Source organism: Micropterus salmoides, unplaced genomic scaffold (assembly GCF_014851395.1).
Source record: "Micropterus salmoides isolate LMB-PRFRI ecotype aquatic unplaced genomic scaffold, ASM1485139v1 Ms_hic_scaffold_18, whole genome shotgun sequence".
Lineage (NCBI taxonomy): Eukaryota > Metazoa > Chordata > Actinopteri > Centrarchiformes > Centrarchidae > Micropterus > Micropterus salmoides.
The window spans coordinates 12339012-12352028 of NW_024040928.1; the positions used below are offsets into that span (position 1 = coordinate 12339012).

Here is a 13017-nt window from a genome sequence, read left to right on the forward strand (position 1 = left end):
ATAGCTTTACATCTAAATTCATTTTTTTTATTGAAAGCATCACTTTTCTGAACAAATTCCCAACGTAATAAAATATTTGAGGAATCTAAGACATAAAATGTAATGTCATCACATGCACATCAAAACTTCATTGATGCTGGCACGCTGGCTGGCTCCCCTTCTGCCTGCTTGCTCGTCACTTTTATTCCTGCATCAGAGTGGGATGTAGGTCTCTGAAAGGATCTTAGCACACAGCTTCTCCTTGCGCTCCAGTTTTTTTTTTTGCTCAGGAAATGATGGAACCCAGTCTGCTGAAAGCAGTTTGGACAGAGAGGACTTTTTTTAGTAAAGGAGAACATTTACTGGATGTTTTGGGGGTGTTTTCTTTTTCATGTTTGCAGGTAAGAAGGTTTTTGACTATGTATTTTATTTTCAAAATAAAATCACTATCTTTTCCTTTAATATTGTTTACAAAAGGGAAGCTTTCTCTGTATTATTTTTGAAGCAGTGTTGTTTCTTAATTATCTTGGGTTTCAGACTGGCTAACTTCTTTTCTAAGATGTCGAACTCTTTAAATATGTTAATATAATATCCAACTTTACTAATATCAACAGTGGAATAGTCAGTACTAATGTAAAAGTGTTCTCTGTGTCACTACATGACAGGTAAACTAGTCTGTTCCACGTACTAACAATAGCATTACCTGCATTTTGTGTTCTATTAATTCAGTTGCAGACACCTCAAGTAAATGATTACAGACATCACATACAGTTTACTGCTCAGTGGTTTGTTGTTTAGAAATAGAGCTTCTGTGCCCTCTGCTGGCCATATAATACAGTATGTAAAAGCATCAAGAATGTTACTAATAAGAGCTATGGGAATGTGGGATGCATAGGATTGCTTTCATGGCCTGATAAAGAATATAAGAGATGCTGGTGGCAATTCAGAGGTTTGCAACCATGTAGTTCTGCCCTACACCTTGGTATTAGTAATTTTTATCTTTGTTTCTCTTTCTTTTTAGTGGAATGGGAATCACTCGCTTCCTGTGCCTGCTGCTCTGTGCAGCTGCCCTGCCAGCTTCTAGTGCTTTTGCTAAAGATGAGAGCACCGAGGCACACAGGTGGACCAGGCAGAGCCTCCCAGTGGTGCAAGACACACACACAGAGCCCTTAAACAAGCCTTTGTTCAGAAAGCAGGAAGAGAATGAGGAGAGAGAAGGAACAAAGACACTCTGTGGGATAGAGTGTCAAAACGGCCTACCACCTATGGACCAGACTGAGCAAGAGAGGATTCTGGGATATGAGACGGTGTATGAGAATGGCACTCGCACGCATACAGACATCAGTTTGCAGGGTTTTAATAGTACGTCTGCAGGAACACCAGCCCACTCACCAGCTCGTACCCGCAGGAAACGGCAGGTGTATGGAGCAGATGGGCGCTTTGTGATCTCTGACTCGCATTTCATCACCAACTACCCCTTCTCCGCTGCTGTTCGTCTCTCCACGGGCTGCTCTGGAGTACTAATATCCCAGAAACATGTGCTAACAGCAGCACACTGCATCCATGATGGGACAGACTACTTAGAGAGTCTGAGACAACTTAGAGTAGGGCTGTTACACCTCAAGACCAAAAGAGGAAGAGGGGGTAGGAGGAGAGGGGCGGCGGAGGGGTGGGAGGCAAGGAGAGGGGGAGGGAGGAGAGATAATGAAGGAAGGTGAGGAGCTAAATGGTATAGATGGAGATGTGGTGAGAGGGAGAAAGGGTGGCAAAGGCAGGAGGCGCAGGTTAAGGAAAGTGGGTGAGGAGGGTGCAGCTGATCATGGTGGTGAATTAAAGAGAGGAGGAAGGAAAGGGAAAAGTCTCAACCGTATACGACGTAGTGTTGAACCCAGGAAGCAGCCTGTCTTCCGTTGGTCACGAGTTAAACAAACCCGAATCCCTCAAGGATGGATCCAAACAAAGAGCTCCACCAATTCAATCTCTGCAGACTATGATTACACTCTTCTGGAGCTGAGACGACCCGTCAAACAAAAGTTCATGGAGCTTGGAGTGGCACCCTCTGCCACCCCCCTGGCAAGGATCCACTTCTCAGGCTTTGACGCTGACAAAAGCCTGCTGGACGGGCATGGAGATGAGAAGGTGGTTTACCGTTTTTGTTCAGTGGCAAACGAGTCCGACGATTTGATGTACCAACACTGTGATGCCGAGCCGGGCGCGACAGGTGCAGGTGTTTACGTTCGTCTGAGGCAGGAAATGGGAGACGAAGGCAGGAAAGGGAAGTGGCAGAGGAGGGTAATTGGAGTGTTTTCAGGCCATCAGTGGGTGGAGGTGGAGGGAGGTGAGCATAAGGACTTTAATGTTGCAGTAAGGATTACTCCTCCCAAATATGCCCAGATCTGTCACTGGATCCATGGAGATCCACGTCTCTGTAAAGAGGTTTGACTGCAAAGTGATGGCTCTAAAGAAAAACATCCGCTGGCACTTGCAAAGATATGTATAAAACTTTCTGACTATGTATTTTCTTTTCAAAATAAAATCACTATCTTTCCTCTTTAATATTGTTTACAAAGTGAAGCTTTCTCTGTATCATTACTTGTGAATCCTGAAGACTTAAGTGTTGTCAGTTAAGGACTACATTCATGTCCACCCAAAATGCCCTTCTTCAAGCACTCAAACAGCCAATAGCAAGTCTCCAAAGGTTTTGTGTCATGGCTGCATCACAGCTTCTTGCACACCTTGTCATGATTAAGCTTGCCCATTATTAATTGTGTGCAACATCAAAAATTATCAATATATTGCAGCATGAGGAAAGACATTTCCCCTACAGCTATAATGACAATGTTCACAGATGCTGAGATATTTCTAAAATGAGTTGAAGAAGGATATTGCAACCATTTGATACAAGTGATAGTGACCTGTGGAGGTCTTATAAAATGTCTGTTTGTGAATTTTGGAGATGAACCTAAAAATAAAACATTTGCTTAAAAAAGCCTTCACCAATTTAACATTGCCTTCCATTATCTGATTCACAGCAAATCAAAATCGATAAAGCAGAAATCTTTGTTTTTTATTTCACGCTTTCTTCTTTCTTGTCAAAATCCTGTTATAAATGAGGGTAAACATGTGAATGTTTGATTGTATTATGCTGAAACCATCATGTCAGGCACTTTTTCATGTTTTGTAAGAGCGTTCAGGACAGATGTACCTTTTATTAAGTATGGAAAGTGTGTGGCCTCTGCTAGTCACTCTGAGATGAAGTCTTAATGTTAATGTAATGTTCATGCATGGCACTTATTTTTAACTGCAAGAATAATAGTAAATTACTGTATGTCATTTCTGAAATTATGACACTATGAAATTCTTTCTCTGAGTAATGCTGATCTGAGGCCAGCTCAACTCTTCAGTGTGAGGCCATATCAGCAAACCTATAATCCAAGAATGCTGCACATGTGGTTCTGCATCTGTGGCCTATTCTGTCATTTATCAGCTCATTTAGAGGCCGTAGGAAATCACATACAGTAAATTCTTCGGTGCTAATAATATGACAAAGTATTTGGATTTGACGTTCTTCAATTTGTCTTTTTATTTTAATTATCTAAACAACATAAATGTTTGTCTATTTCTTAACACCTAATTTATACTACTTTGAAACTGTGTTATGGTATGAAAAACAAAACCCTCTTTTTTCTCCTATGTTGCACAATGTAAACATTTTGCTTTGTTTACTTTTGTTTAGAGGTAACATAAGTAAAACTGTGGATAGCCTGTTGGTCCTCATTTCACTTCTTGTTAAAGGAAATACTTGGCCTACACAACATATGTATGTATTTTCTGATGTTAAAAGCGAGTAACAATATAATAAATATGTATTTTTTTCTTTTATTGAACTTAAGGAATTTTCATGCCAGAAACACAGTTTTTTAAACAGATATAATTCGTTCTGATAACAAATACAAATCTTGAATTTTTAAACAAGCTGACAAAAGCAGAACAGTGATAAGTGATGAGCCGTGAGGGTGGTTTGGATCAGTGTATTTGTCTTTTATTGCATCTCATTTGGACTCACATGCAGGTGGGGGGCGAGGGAGGGAGGACGATGCCATCCATAATAACCTCCAAAAAACAACAACATAGCCTTCATATGAATACTTAGCAAACATTATTTATCCACATTCTTTTTGTTTTTATGTGTCGTAGTCACCTTTATTTTTCTCTCAACACTTTTGTAAATGCCACAATGGATTAAGATACAGTCACATTTGGAAATAAACAAAACACAGAACATCCAGCGTATACTCGAGTGCTTTACAGTGAGAGTCCTCAAGACTTCCAGTGACAGCACATGACCAAATGTATTTCTGTCACAAATGACCCAAGGCCACATTCCAATCACATACACAAATGCTTCCTTGTCTCTTTTCACCCTAACATTAAGTCATCTTGTGTGGAGACTGAGACAAGGAGAGGAGCTCTCTGAGAGTTTTAGAATGCATCCCAGATCGACCTGTGTTGCACGCTACGATGCAGTATCACTCCACATCAGCAGAGGGCGCAACAGTAAAAACTCAGGGCACAGTTTTCAATCAATACTGCCTCTGATTAAAGATTGAGAGATATGTACAAAGAAATAATTTTTTTAGTCTACTTGCCTTTCTTTTCCAACAATATCATTAGAAGTAAATAAAAATATATGATCATTTTTTTTCTCTCAAAATAAAGATTAAAGAAAATATGTATAATCTATCATTTAAAATAGTCTAGTATGCATATGTCAATTTGAACAGTTCACAAATTTTTGCATGTTTCATACAATCCCTAAAAAAAAGAAAGGAAAAAGGAAAACTGAACACAGCATGATGTGTTCGATGATAGATCCAGATTTGCAGTAAAAGTTGTTTTCAGGTACAATTTTGATCAAGAATTGTTCTCCAAAAACTTAGACAAAAAGTAGACAGGTGGGAGGATGGATGGCCAAGCAGATATAGGTACAACCAAGTTTTTAATGACATAAACATAGCTCAGTATTTGTTTGGACAACTGGGGTAGAGGAGTAGGAGTGGGGGTGCAGTGAAGTTACATACACCGAACACAGTCCACATTTAACAACACAGTCCTCGTCTGGGAGATGCGCAAAGAAACCAACATATATCCACCATTTCAAGTCAGCTGATCCAGAATGAATCTAAATACACATTTAGTAATTTTTTTTGTTCATTTTTCCATAGTATATTAAGTAAAGGTTAACACTGAATTACACGCACACCCAAACACACATACACTGAATTTTGTTTTTCTGTATCTAGGGTTCACATTCACAGTTGTGCTACAACATTAGATAAGGAGGGCAGGTTTTATTAGGGGTCGCAGCTGGTAGGAGGTCAGAGGGCAAAGATCAAAGATGTAATGGCTGGTTGGATGCAAGGGATGGGGCATGACTGAAGGGAAGGCAGTGGGGAAGTGCAGACATCCACATCCACAGAGCTCCAGACACAATGACAAAACCTACAAAGGAGAGAGAGAAAATTAAATGTGGAAACAACCATTCTCCATAGAAATAAGTGAAGTCTAAGTATGCTCTAATAACTCAGAAAGAGAAGGAGACTTAAAAAACTATGCTCAGACTGGCAGCCTAAATCAGATTCTGAAAATCGACTTGGAGTTAAATTCATAAAAACCTTTGTTCAAATCACATTTCTGATAATGTCTGCTTTTAAATGTATTTATTTAACATAAATAACACTGGTGGTTCCCAACCGTTTTGGTTTGTGATCTGTTAAAGGGGCGTATTTCCCATAATGTCACCAATAGTATTTTTTCATTGGACCTTCCTGTCCTGGTAAATGATCATGTCTTGTCTTCTCATGTCTCCAAGGTCAAGCTGGGATGAGCCTGATGACAGCCCTATGATATCATCAGAGGTTATCCTTGTGAGCAGTTCAACTAAAAGTAGTTTACTTAAAGGTGACTGTGTCCAGTATGTAAGAAACATATGAGAAACATCACTCCCTTTAATCATCTTGTGACACATCAGATCTTTCTTGGGACCCCAAGGTCGGGAACCAGTGTATTATCAGGGGGCATTAATCCCGTTTGAGACAGCAGAATTAGACATGGCTTACGCGTTGCTAATGTTGTCTGGTGCAGCAGAGGATTCTGCTCCTATGACATGACAAGGTGAAAATAATAAATCTCAGTTCTTAAAGTTAGTTTGCAGCTTTCAATTTTCGATGACCATATACCTTGGGGGTTTACAGGTCAGCCAGTCTACATGAAGTCCTTGATGTTGAGGTCATCCAGAGCATTCCTTGGTGGTGGAGGCTTTCTTGGGCTCTGGGCCACTCCAGGAGACATCTGCAGACACATCTACCTTTAGCACTTAGCACAACTTTAGCACAACTCCTTTGTCAGTGCAGCTGTAACCTTTATGTATGTAACTGTCACCAGTGTCTATAATCCATTTAAGAGTGTGTTACCGGTGCTCCGGGGGTTGCTCCACTGGCTGGGAAGCCTGGTCTGGCCATGGGCATCATGGGAGTCCAGGCTTACACAGAGACAGATGGAAGGAAAAAGAGACAGTAAGACACAATGTCGGCTATCTGATGGGTGCGAGGGACACCTGAAGGGGTAATTGTCCATCAATGTCCAGTAATGTCCAGACTGGTTCGGGGACATTACTAGACCATACTGGACTGGTGGTCTTACCATGCTGAAGCTGGGGTAAGTCCCCATAAAAGTAGGGACACCCATGGGTACGGTCTAAAGGTATGGAGGGGAGGGAGAGGAGGAATTGGGATGTTACTACACTACATATAAGACAGACACACACGCTGCAAAACAATACACAAACACAATTAAAACAAAACAAAACATGATGTGTAAAAGATTTCTAGCAACACACAAAAGTGAAGACAATAAAAGCTGGCACACAACAAATGAAGAAGCAAACAACAAAAGCCCTAACTTAACCAAGTAGTGCCCTTGGTTTACACATGCGCAAGGAGTTAGCATAGAGGGGAAGCTTTTTGCAGGTAGCGTTCAGATGAGAGTGTCATTTCCGTTGTTGCCAAAAAGACAACCTAAATATCTGTAGGAAGCAAATGTGTCAATGAAGGGGTGAGTTCAGCTCTGAGGGGGAGAACTGGGTGGCTTGCCTGGACTATATAAGGCTTAAAAGAAAATACTCAAGAGAAGAAGAAGCTGTTTCCAAGCAACAGCTTCTTAGTTTGGCACTATCGTTTGCCACTTCATCACTCTCCAGTAGATATTCCAGAAATATGAAAAAGACTTTGAACCAGACTGCATGTTGAAACCTGCATAAATTTCTGCCCTTGGTCTGGAACATTGTCTAAAGATTTACTACCAGTGCATGTGAGGTTCTATGAATCCACCAGTAATTTATAGTTAGCTATAAGTCTTGTTCCCTTTCTTCACTGTCACGCAGCTCTCAGTTTCCTAGACCTATGATTGGATCTGGAACCTGGAGAGCCAGATGAAGGCAATGCTTGTGATTGCTGCTATGCCCTGTCTGTCGCTGCCATGCGGCTCCACTCCATGCTATAAGACACAGACAACATTTACCATGGGAGCACCCCAACTGGGGGGAGCTACCTGAGGGGCCGCTGCGGTTCCCATTGTGAGATCTGAGACAAAGACAGAGAGAGAAAGAGAGGTACTGCAAAAAACATTTTTTCCATTCACTGACACCACCTAGAATAACTCAAGGTGTGAGTTACAAAAGAAATACCCTTAATAGCTTTTTTGATGAGGAGATGTTAAAGCGTGGAGCCAGAAGGTAATTAGCTTAGCTTAGGATAAAGACTGGAAACATGAGGACACAGCTAGTTTTGGCCTCCCCGAACATCAAAAATGCCTAGCAACACCCCCAAAGGGCACAAATTAATCCCATCCCATCCCAATCCCATTTTTAAAAATATGTAAACAAACAGAAATGAAAAAACTCCAGTATGTAGTTAACTTTGGACAGACCAAAGCTAGCTGGTTACCACCTTGCTTCCAGTCTCAGTATGCTAAGATAAGCTCCTCCTGTCTCTAGCCCCATACTTTAAGGAATAGTTTGGGAAATGAGCTTTTCTAACCACATTTATACTACTTTAATATCTGTCTGTTAAATATAAGGCTATAGCCAGCAATCGCTCAGCCAAAAATGACTGTTTTTTTAAGGAAGCTTGATAAGGCCAAAATCCCAGTGAGCTTTTACAATATAACAATCTAACTCTCGCAAAGAAAGCAAAAAACTATTTCTCCAAATATTGAACTATTCCTTTAAATCCTTATTTATGACATTGCTAGTTAATCTAAAGGACTACTTACTACTTGCCATTTTAGCCATGGAGGTGTCAACATCACCCGTCTGAGGGGTGACAGTGGGCTTCATTACATCTCCTAGTCCATCAAATACTACAGAAAGGAGGGAAGGCGGGAGGAACAAGTAAGGGGAGGATGATAGAGAGAGGGAGGTTTTAGCTTCCTTCAATGCAAGCGATTCTCACACTCAACAACCAATAGATGTCTCCATGGCAACAGAGAGGAGAAATGAGCACTGGGATGTGAGCGAGAGAGCAGGTTAATATAATATAAGTATAATTAAATAATAAATTAAATAATCTCGATGGCAAATCGAGACCCAATTTCAGTGTATTAAGATCATGATAAATGGCTGACTGTGTGTAAAATAACAGTAGTGTCTAGTACAGTCATACTGTATCTGCTACAGGAGACATCTCTTGGGTCAGCTTACTACAGTTACTACCATGGTCGTTTGCAATATAGGTATAGGAAATATGAACTTGTCCAACTTTTAACTTAAAAATATGTACATGGGATAAATATAAATCAGAATCTGTGACCATATATGTGACAAATTGTGCTTAAATCTTACCATCATAAAAGCATGCACAGTGTCAAAGTGAAATACATTTTCAGTGCTTGTTGGTAAATTTTAATTATTTTGAGATTTTTACTCTGTGTGTGTGATGCAGAAATTATGATGAGGCCAAAAGCACAGCGGCTGGAATGAAGCTGGGTTTATTGCTAAAGAAGCACTAAATGATACTGCTACTTCACATACTCTTTGTAACCATCAAGCATCTGGTGGTGGACGGGACAGTGCAGCTGAGCTTGCCTTTGCACCACTGCAATGCAGCAGTGCACTGTGGGAAATTAGCGTGTTAAAGAGCACGGAAACTCACCCAATCAAATGGCAGGAAGCAAGCAATGAGCCAGCCCAAGAGCCAGATGGAGAGAGAGAGAGAGAGAGAGAGAGAGAGAGAGAGAGAGAGAGAGAGAGTAAAAAAGCACAGATGCCAAAGAGAGAAAAATGCAATGAGGTTTAAAGGAGCGGGTGACAATGAAACCATTAGAGTTTATTGCGTGAATGATAGAAAGAGAGGGGAAAGAAAGAGTTAAGCCATAAAGCAGTAGTATTGCAGACCATCAGTTATACAACATGAAGACCAATGGCACAGGACAGGAGATGACAAGGAGACAGGTGAGCAGGGCCCATGTTGCTGCTGTTACCAGTTATACAGTCATGAAAGATTACAGGAATTCCCCGAACACAAATACAGTGGAAACGTCTTACAGTGATCATGTCTGTCAAATTGATTGCTATAAGCAAATTAATCAATGCTGAACTGGTAGCTGAAAACAAAAAAAAAACTGTAAGTGGATTACTTCATTACTAAGCAAATTATTTAAATAGCATTTGTAAAGGAATAATTCTTTCCTATGCTTTTTGTTGCATATAAGAGGTTTCCACTGTAACCAGAGGACTATGCAAATTAGGTGATGCAAAGATGATGTTAACATGACCATATATAGAAATAGTTTGAGTCAAAGGACTCAACAGTGACTTTACTTTAATGCTGAACCAGTGACAAGCAGATAAAAAATTCACACCCTCATTTAGGCATTTAGTGTGATAATGAGCAAATAAATAAAACCAAAATGTAGATTAGCTAACAGCAAACTACTTCATGAACCATTACCAAAGCTAATAGAAATAGTGACTGATAATCCATTTCCACAAAAACAACCGATCTTTTTTAGGCAAACACTACTGTAGAAGATGTAGAAGTGTCTCTAAAGTACAGAATATTATAAGAAAGACATCATGCAGTTACTAATGAATTCACAATAGCTACAGTCATGGATGGATTATGAGGCAACGAGCCCTTGAGCACAGATAGGTAAAAGCACCCCCACCCCCCTACATAAGAGCAAGACCCAGACCCAGACTGAAAGAGAAACAAAAAGACAACAAACAATGCTGCATCTCTTTCAACAACATTGTGCAGGTGAACTACAGCTCTCAGGTGCAGCTGAACTTTAGCATACAGATCACACTGAAGAAGAAGAAGAAGCACACCATCAAACCATAAAAGAAAGCCTGGGATGCAGGTCATATTTTCTTAAAGCAGAGATATTCTGCTGTCAAACTGATTTACATAGGTTTAATAATGTCACTGTATTTTAACGTTAACGTTGTCTCAATATGCTGTGCAGCTCTACTATGAAGTAGACCCATTATGTAATCCATCCATGGCTACAGCACACTGTGTTTTACGGAAATGGAAATATTTCTGTGAAATGTCTGCAACATGTTGGTATTCCCTCCACAGTACACACTATGCATGCAGAGTGACATTTCACATTTTAGGAGTTTTACCTGACATAAGCTCAGCACCGGGGGCAGCAGGAGCAGCAGCAGCTGTGGCATCTCCTCCTGTGGACTCTGGCAGGTCAACCCAAAATATGGCAAACCATACCATGCCAGGTCAAAGCAGGTTGAGCCATTTCCATTGCAGCATAAGGGCAAAGAAGGGGTAATAGTCAGCCTTCGGCTTCACGCTGGTAAGGTCAAACAAAGTGCTTAGTGTTAGATAGGAAGACTGAAAGTATAAGTGCACAATTTAATGTATCTTTAAAATAACCAGAAAACATTGCTATTAGAAATTAAGCAACACGCTCACATACACATCTTATCAGAATGTCACAGTGGAGCGTCCACATGCATTTTTTAAATACATCATCTGTGTTCATAGTCATTTTTTCCCCACTGGACACAAACCAGCAAGCTTATTTGTACTAACAATGCTGTAAAGACACCAAGGCCAGCTAAAAGAAAGACCCCACAAAATTCCAGGTCTGAAGTTGTAGCTTGCAGTTCTTAAATAATTTTAATATTTCAGCATGACCAAGCTTCATCTCAGACATCAGCTTGTAATATTTCCATGATCGACCCCCACAGAAAGAATTTCTATTGTTAAAGGAAATCTATGAGTCTTGACAACACAAAATGATGATACATATGAACAGTACAATATGCAACAACATAGCTGCCTAGTAGTTATGACCAAAAAAGAAAAACATATCAATGTCTAATTTTGTGTCCTTCTCTTCTCTGATTATGCGTTCATGAACAGGGGAGGCAGAGTGAGGGCAGGCAGTCATGTGAGTTACCCACCACCAAACAGGCTCATGATGGCTCCCGTGTCAGTTTTGGGTGGGGGTGCGGAGGAGAGGATGGGGGCAGGGGAGCTGAACACATCCGCTGGGGAGGGCAAGGTGGACATGGTGTTTAGAGCCCAAACACACACTGACACACAAATACACACAAACTATTGACTGTGATTCATTATAAGGCACATTTATCAATTGCAATTGCAGCTCACGCAGTCCATGCCGGAATGGGAAACGAGGTGAGAATGATTTAGTAAATATTTCAGACAGCTCAATAGCTTTTAGCTGACCCATAAGAGAGCAATCTCATTTCCTTTTTTCTCTTCCCTGATCAAAGCCAAGGACAAAGCTGAAAAACAGACACAGCAAGGCAGGATATGAGAATAAGAGTGCACGAGAGATGGAAGAGTGGGTGCAATAGGGTACCTGCTGTAAACAAGTCAAGATTGGGAGTGGGGTCTGCTTTGGTGAAGCCTGTGTCTGGCATGGAATCAAAGAGATCTACGAACACATGCGCACCCAGAGACAGGAATATTAAAAAGCGCAAACACTTTTAAAAGGTGAGGACGCTCACACACATCTGCCAACTGAAAGAGGCCTTCAATATGTGCATATCAGTCTGATGAAAAGAAAGGAGATGAAGTCAAGCAGCATCAAATATGGAAATCAAGAGGATGCTAATCAATATGAATAAGAGCACAATACATTAAGAGTGCATAGGACCACACGCATAATGTTTACCACTGAAAAGGTCAGTCGGAGGGTTGGCGGCGCTGGGGACTATGGGAGCTGAAATGGTTGCAGTGGTGGTGATGGTGCTGGATGCGGAGGTGAAGAGTGGTGAAGGGGATGGGGAGGGGGAGGGCTGAGGCACCACAGAGCTAAAACAGGCATCCAGCGAACTACCGGGGTTATTATTATCCACTGTCATCATGCCGAAAAGGTCTAGACCTGAAGACTCTGCGCTGGTGCTACCTTCTGAGGGAGCAAAGGGGTCTTGGGGGTGGGGGTGGGGGTGGGGGAGGACATGAAGAGTAAGGGGGAATGTTAGACAAGAACTTTAATACAAAACAGAATATATACATATGTTTCATGTGATGATGACAATGAAAATACTGCTATAAATATGAAAGCTGAGGAGAAAGAAATCTGAGAGGAATGATAGGAGAGAATGTGCAGAGCTCCAACACACTCCTGCTGTCAGTCGAAACAAGTAAAGCTGAAAATAGCATCTGTGATGGAAACAAAGTGACAAACAGATGAAGCCGATATTTAACACATTCACAGTATATAAACCTCAGGAACAAACCGCAACTAAAACCAGACAACTGCCACAGGCAACCGTCTCCTTAACAGAAAATGCACACATCTTCTGACGCCAAAAGATAACAGTCAAGTGAGTCCTCGATTGCCATGGTAACAACAATAGCACTGTCCAGACACCAGCAGTAATAAATCTGTACGCCTACTCTCCCTGCCCAAAGCCTTGAGATGAAAGCATGATTAAAACGTGAGCCCAACAAGAAATGCAGACATAAACAAAGAGGTAAGTTACAG

The 13017-nt window shown here is 41.0% G+C and overlaps 1 protein-coding gene and 1 pseudogene across 9 annotated transcripts in view; one reads left to right on the forward strand and one right to left on the reverse strand.

Annotated features, from left to right (window-relative positions):
• Positions 1 to 13017, reverse strand: part of snap91b (synaptosome associated protein 91b) — a 57706-nt gene that overhangs the window by 26846 nt on the left and 17843 nt on the right. For 3 of the 9 annotated variants that reach the window (XM_038727188.1, XM_038727186.1, XM_038727192.1), the window contains 3 exons: positions 10667 to 10732; positions 8311 to 8397; positions 7558 to 7619 (listed from right to left, as the gene is read on the reverse strand). In XM_038727188.1, the coding sequence (XP_038583116.1) occupies positions 7558 to 7619; positions 8311 to 8397; positions 10667 to 10732 (215 nt within the window). Of the gene's footprint in view, positions 1 to 3999; positions 5482 to 6218; positions 6331 to 6452; positions 6521 to 7557; positions 7620 to 8310; positions 8398 to 10666; positions 10733 to 13017 lie in introns of those variants that run through there. The other 6 variants (XR_005445373.1, XR_005445375.1, XR_005445374.1 and 3 more) reach the window with 6 other exon arrangements.
• LOC119909115 lies at positions 334 to 3744 on the forward strand (annotated as a pseudogene).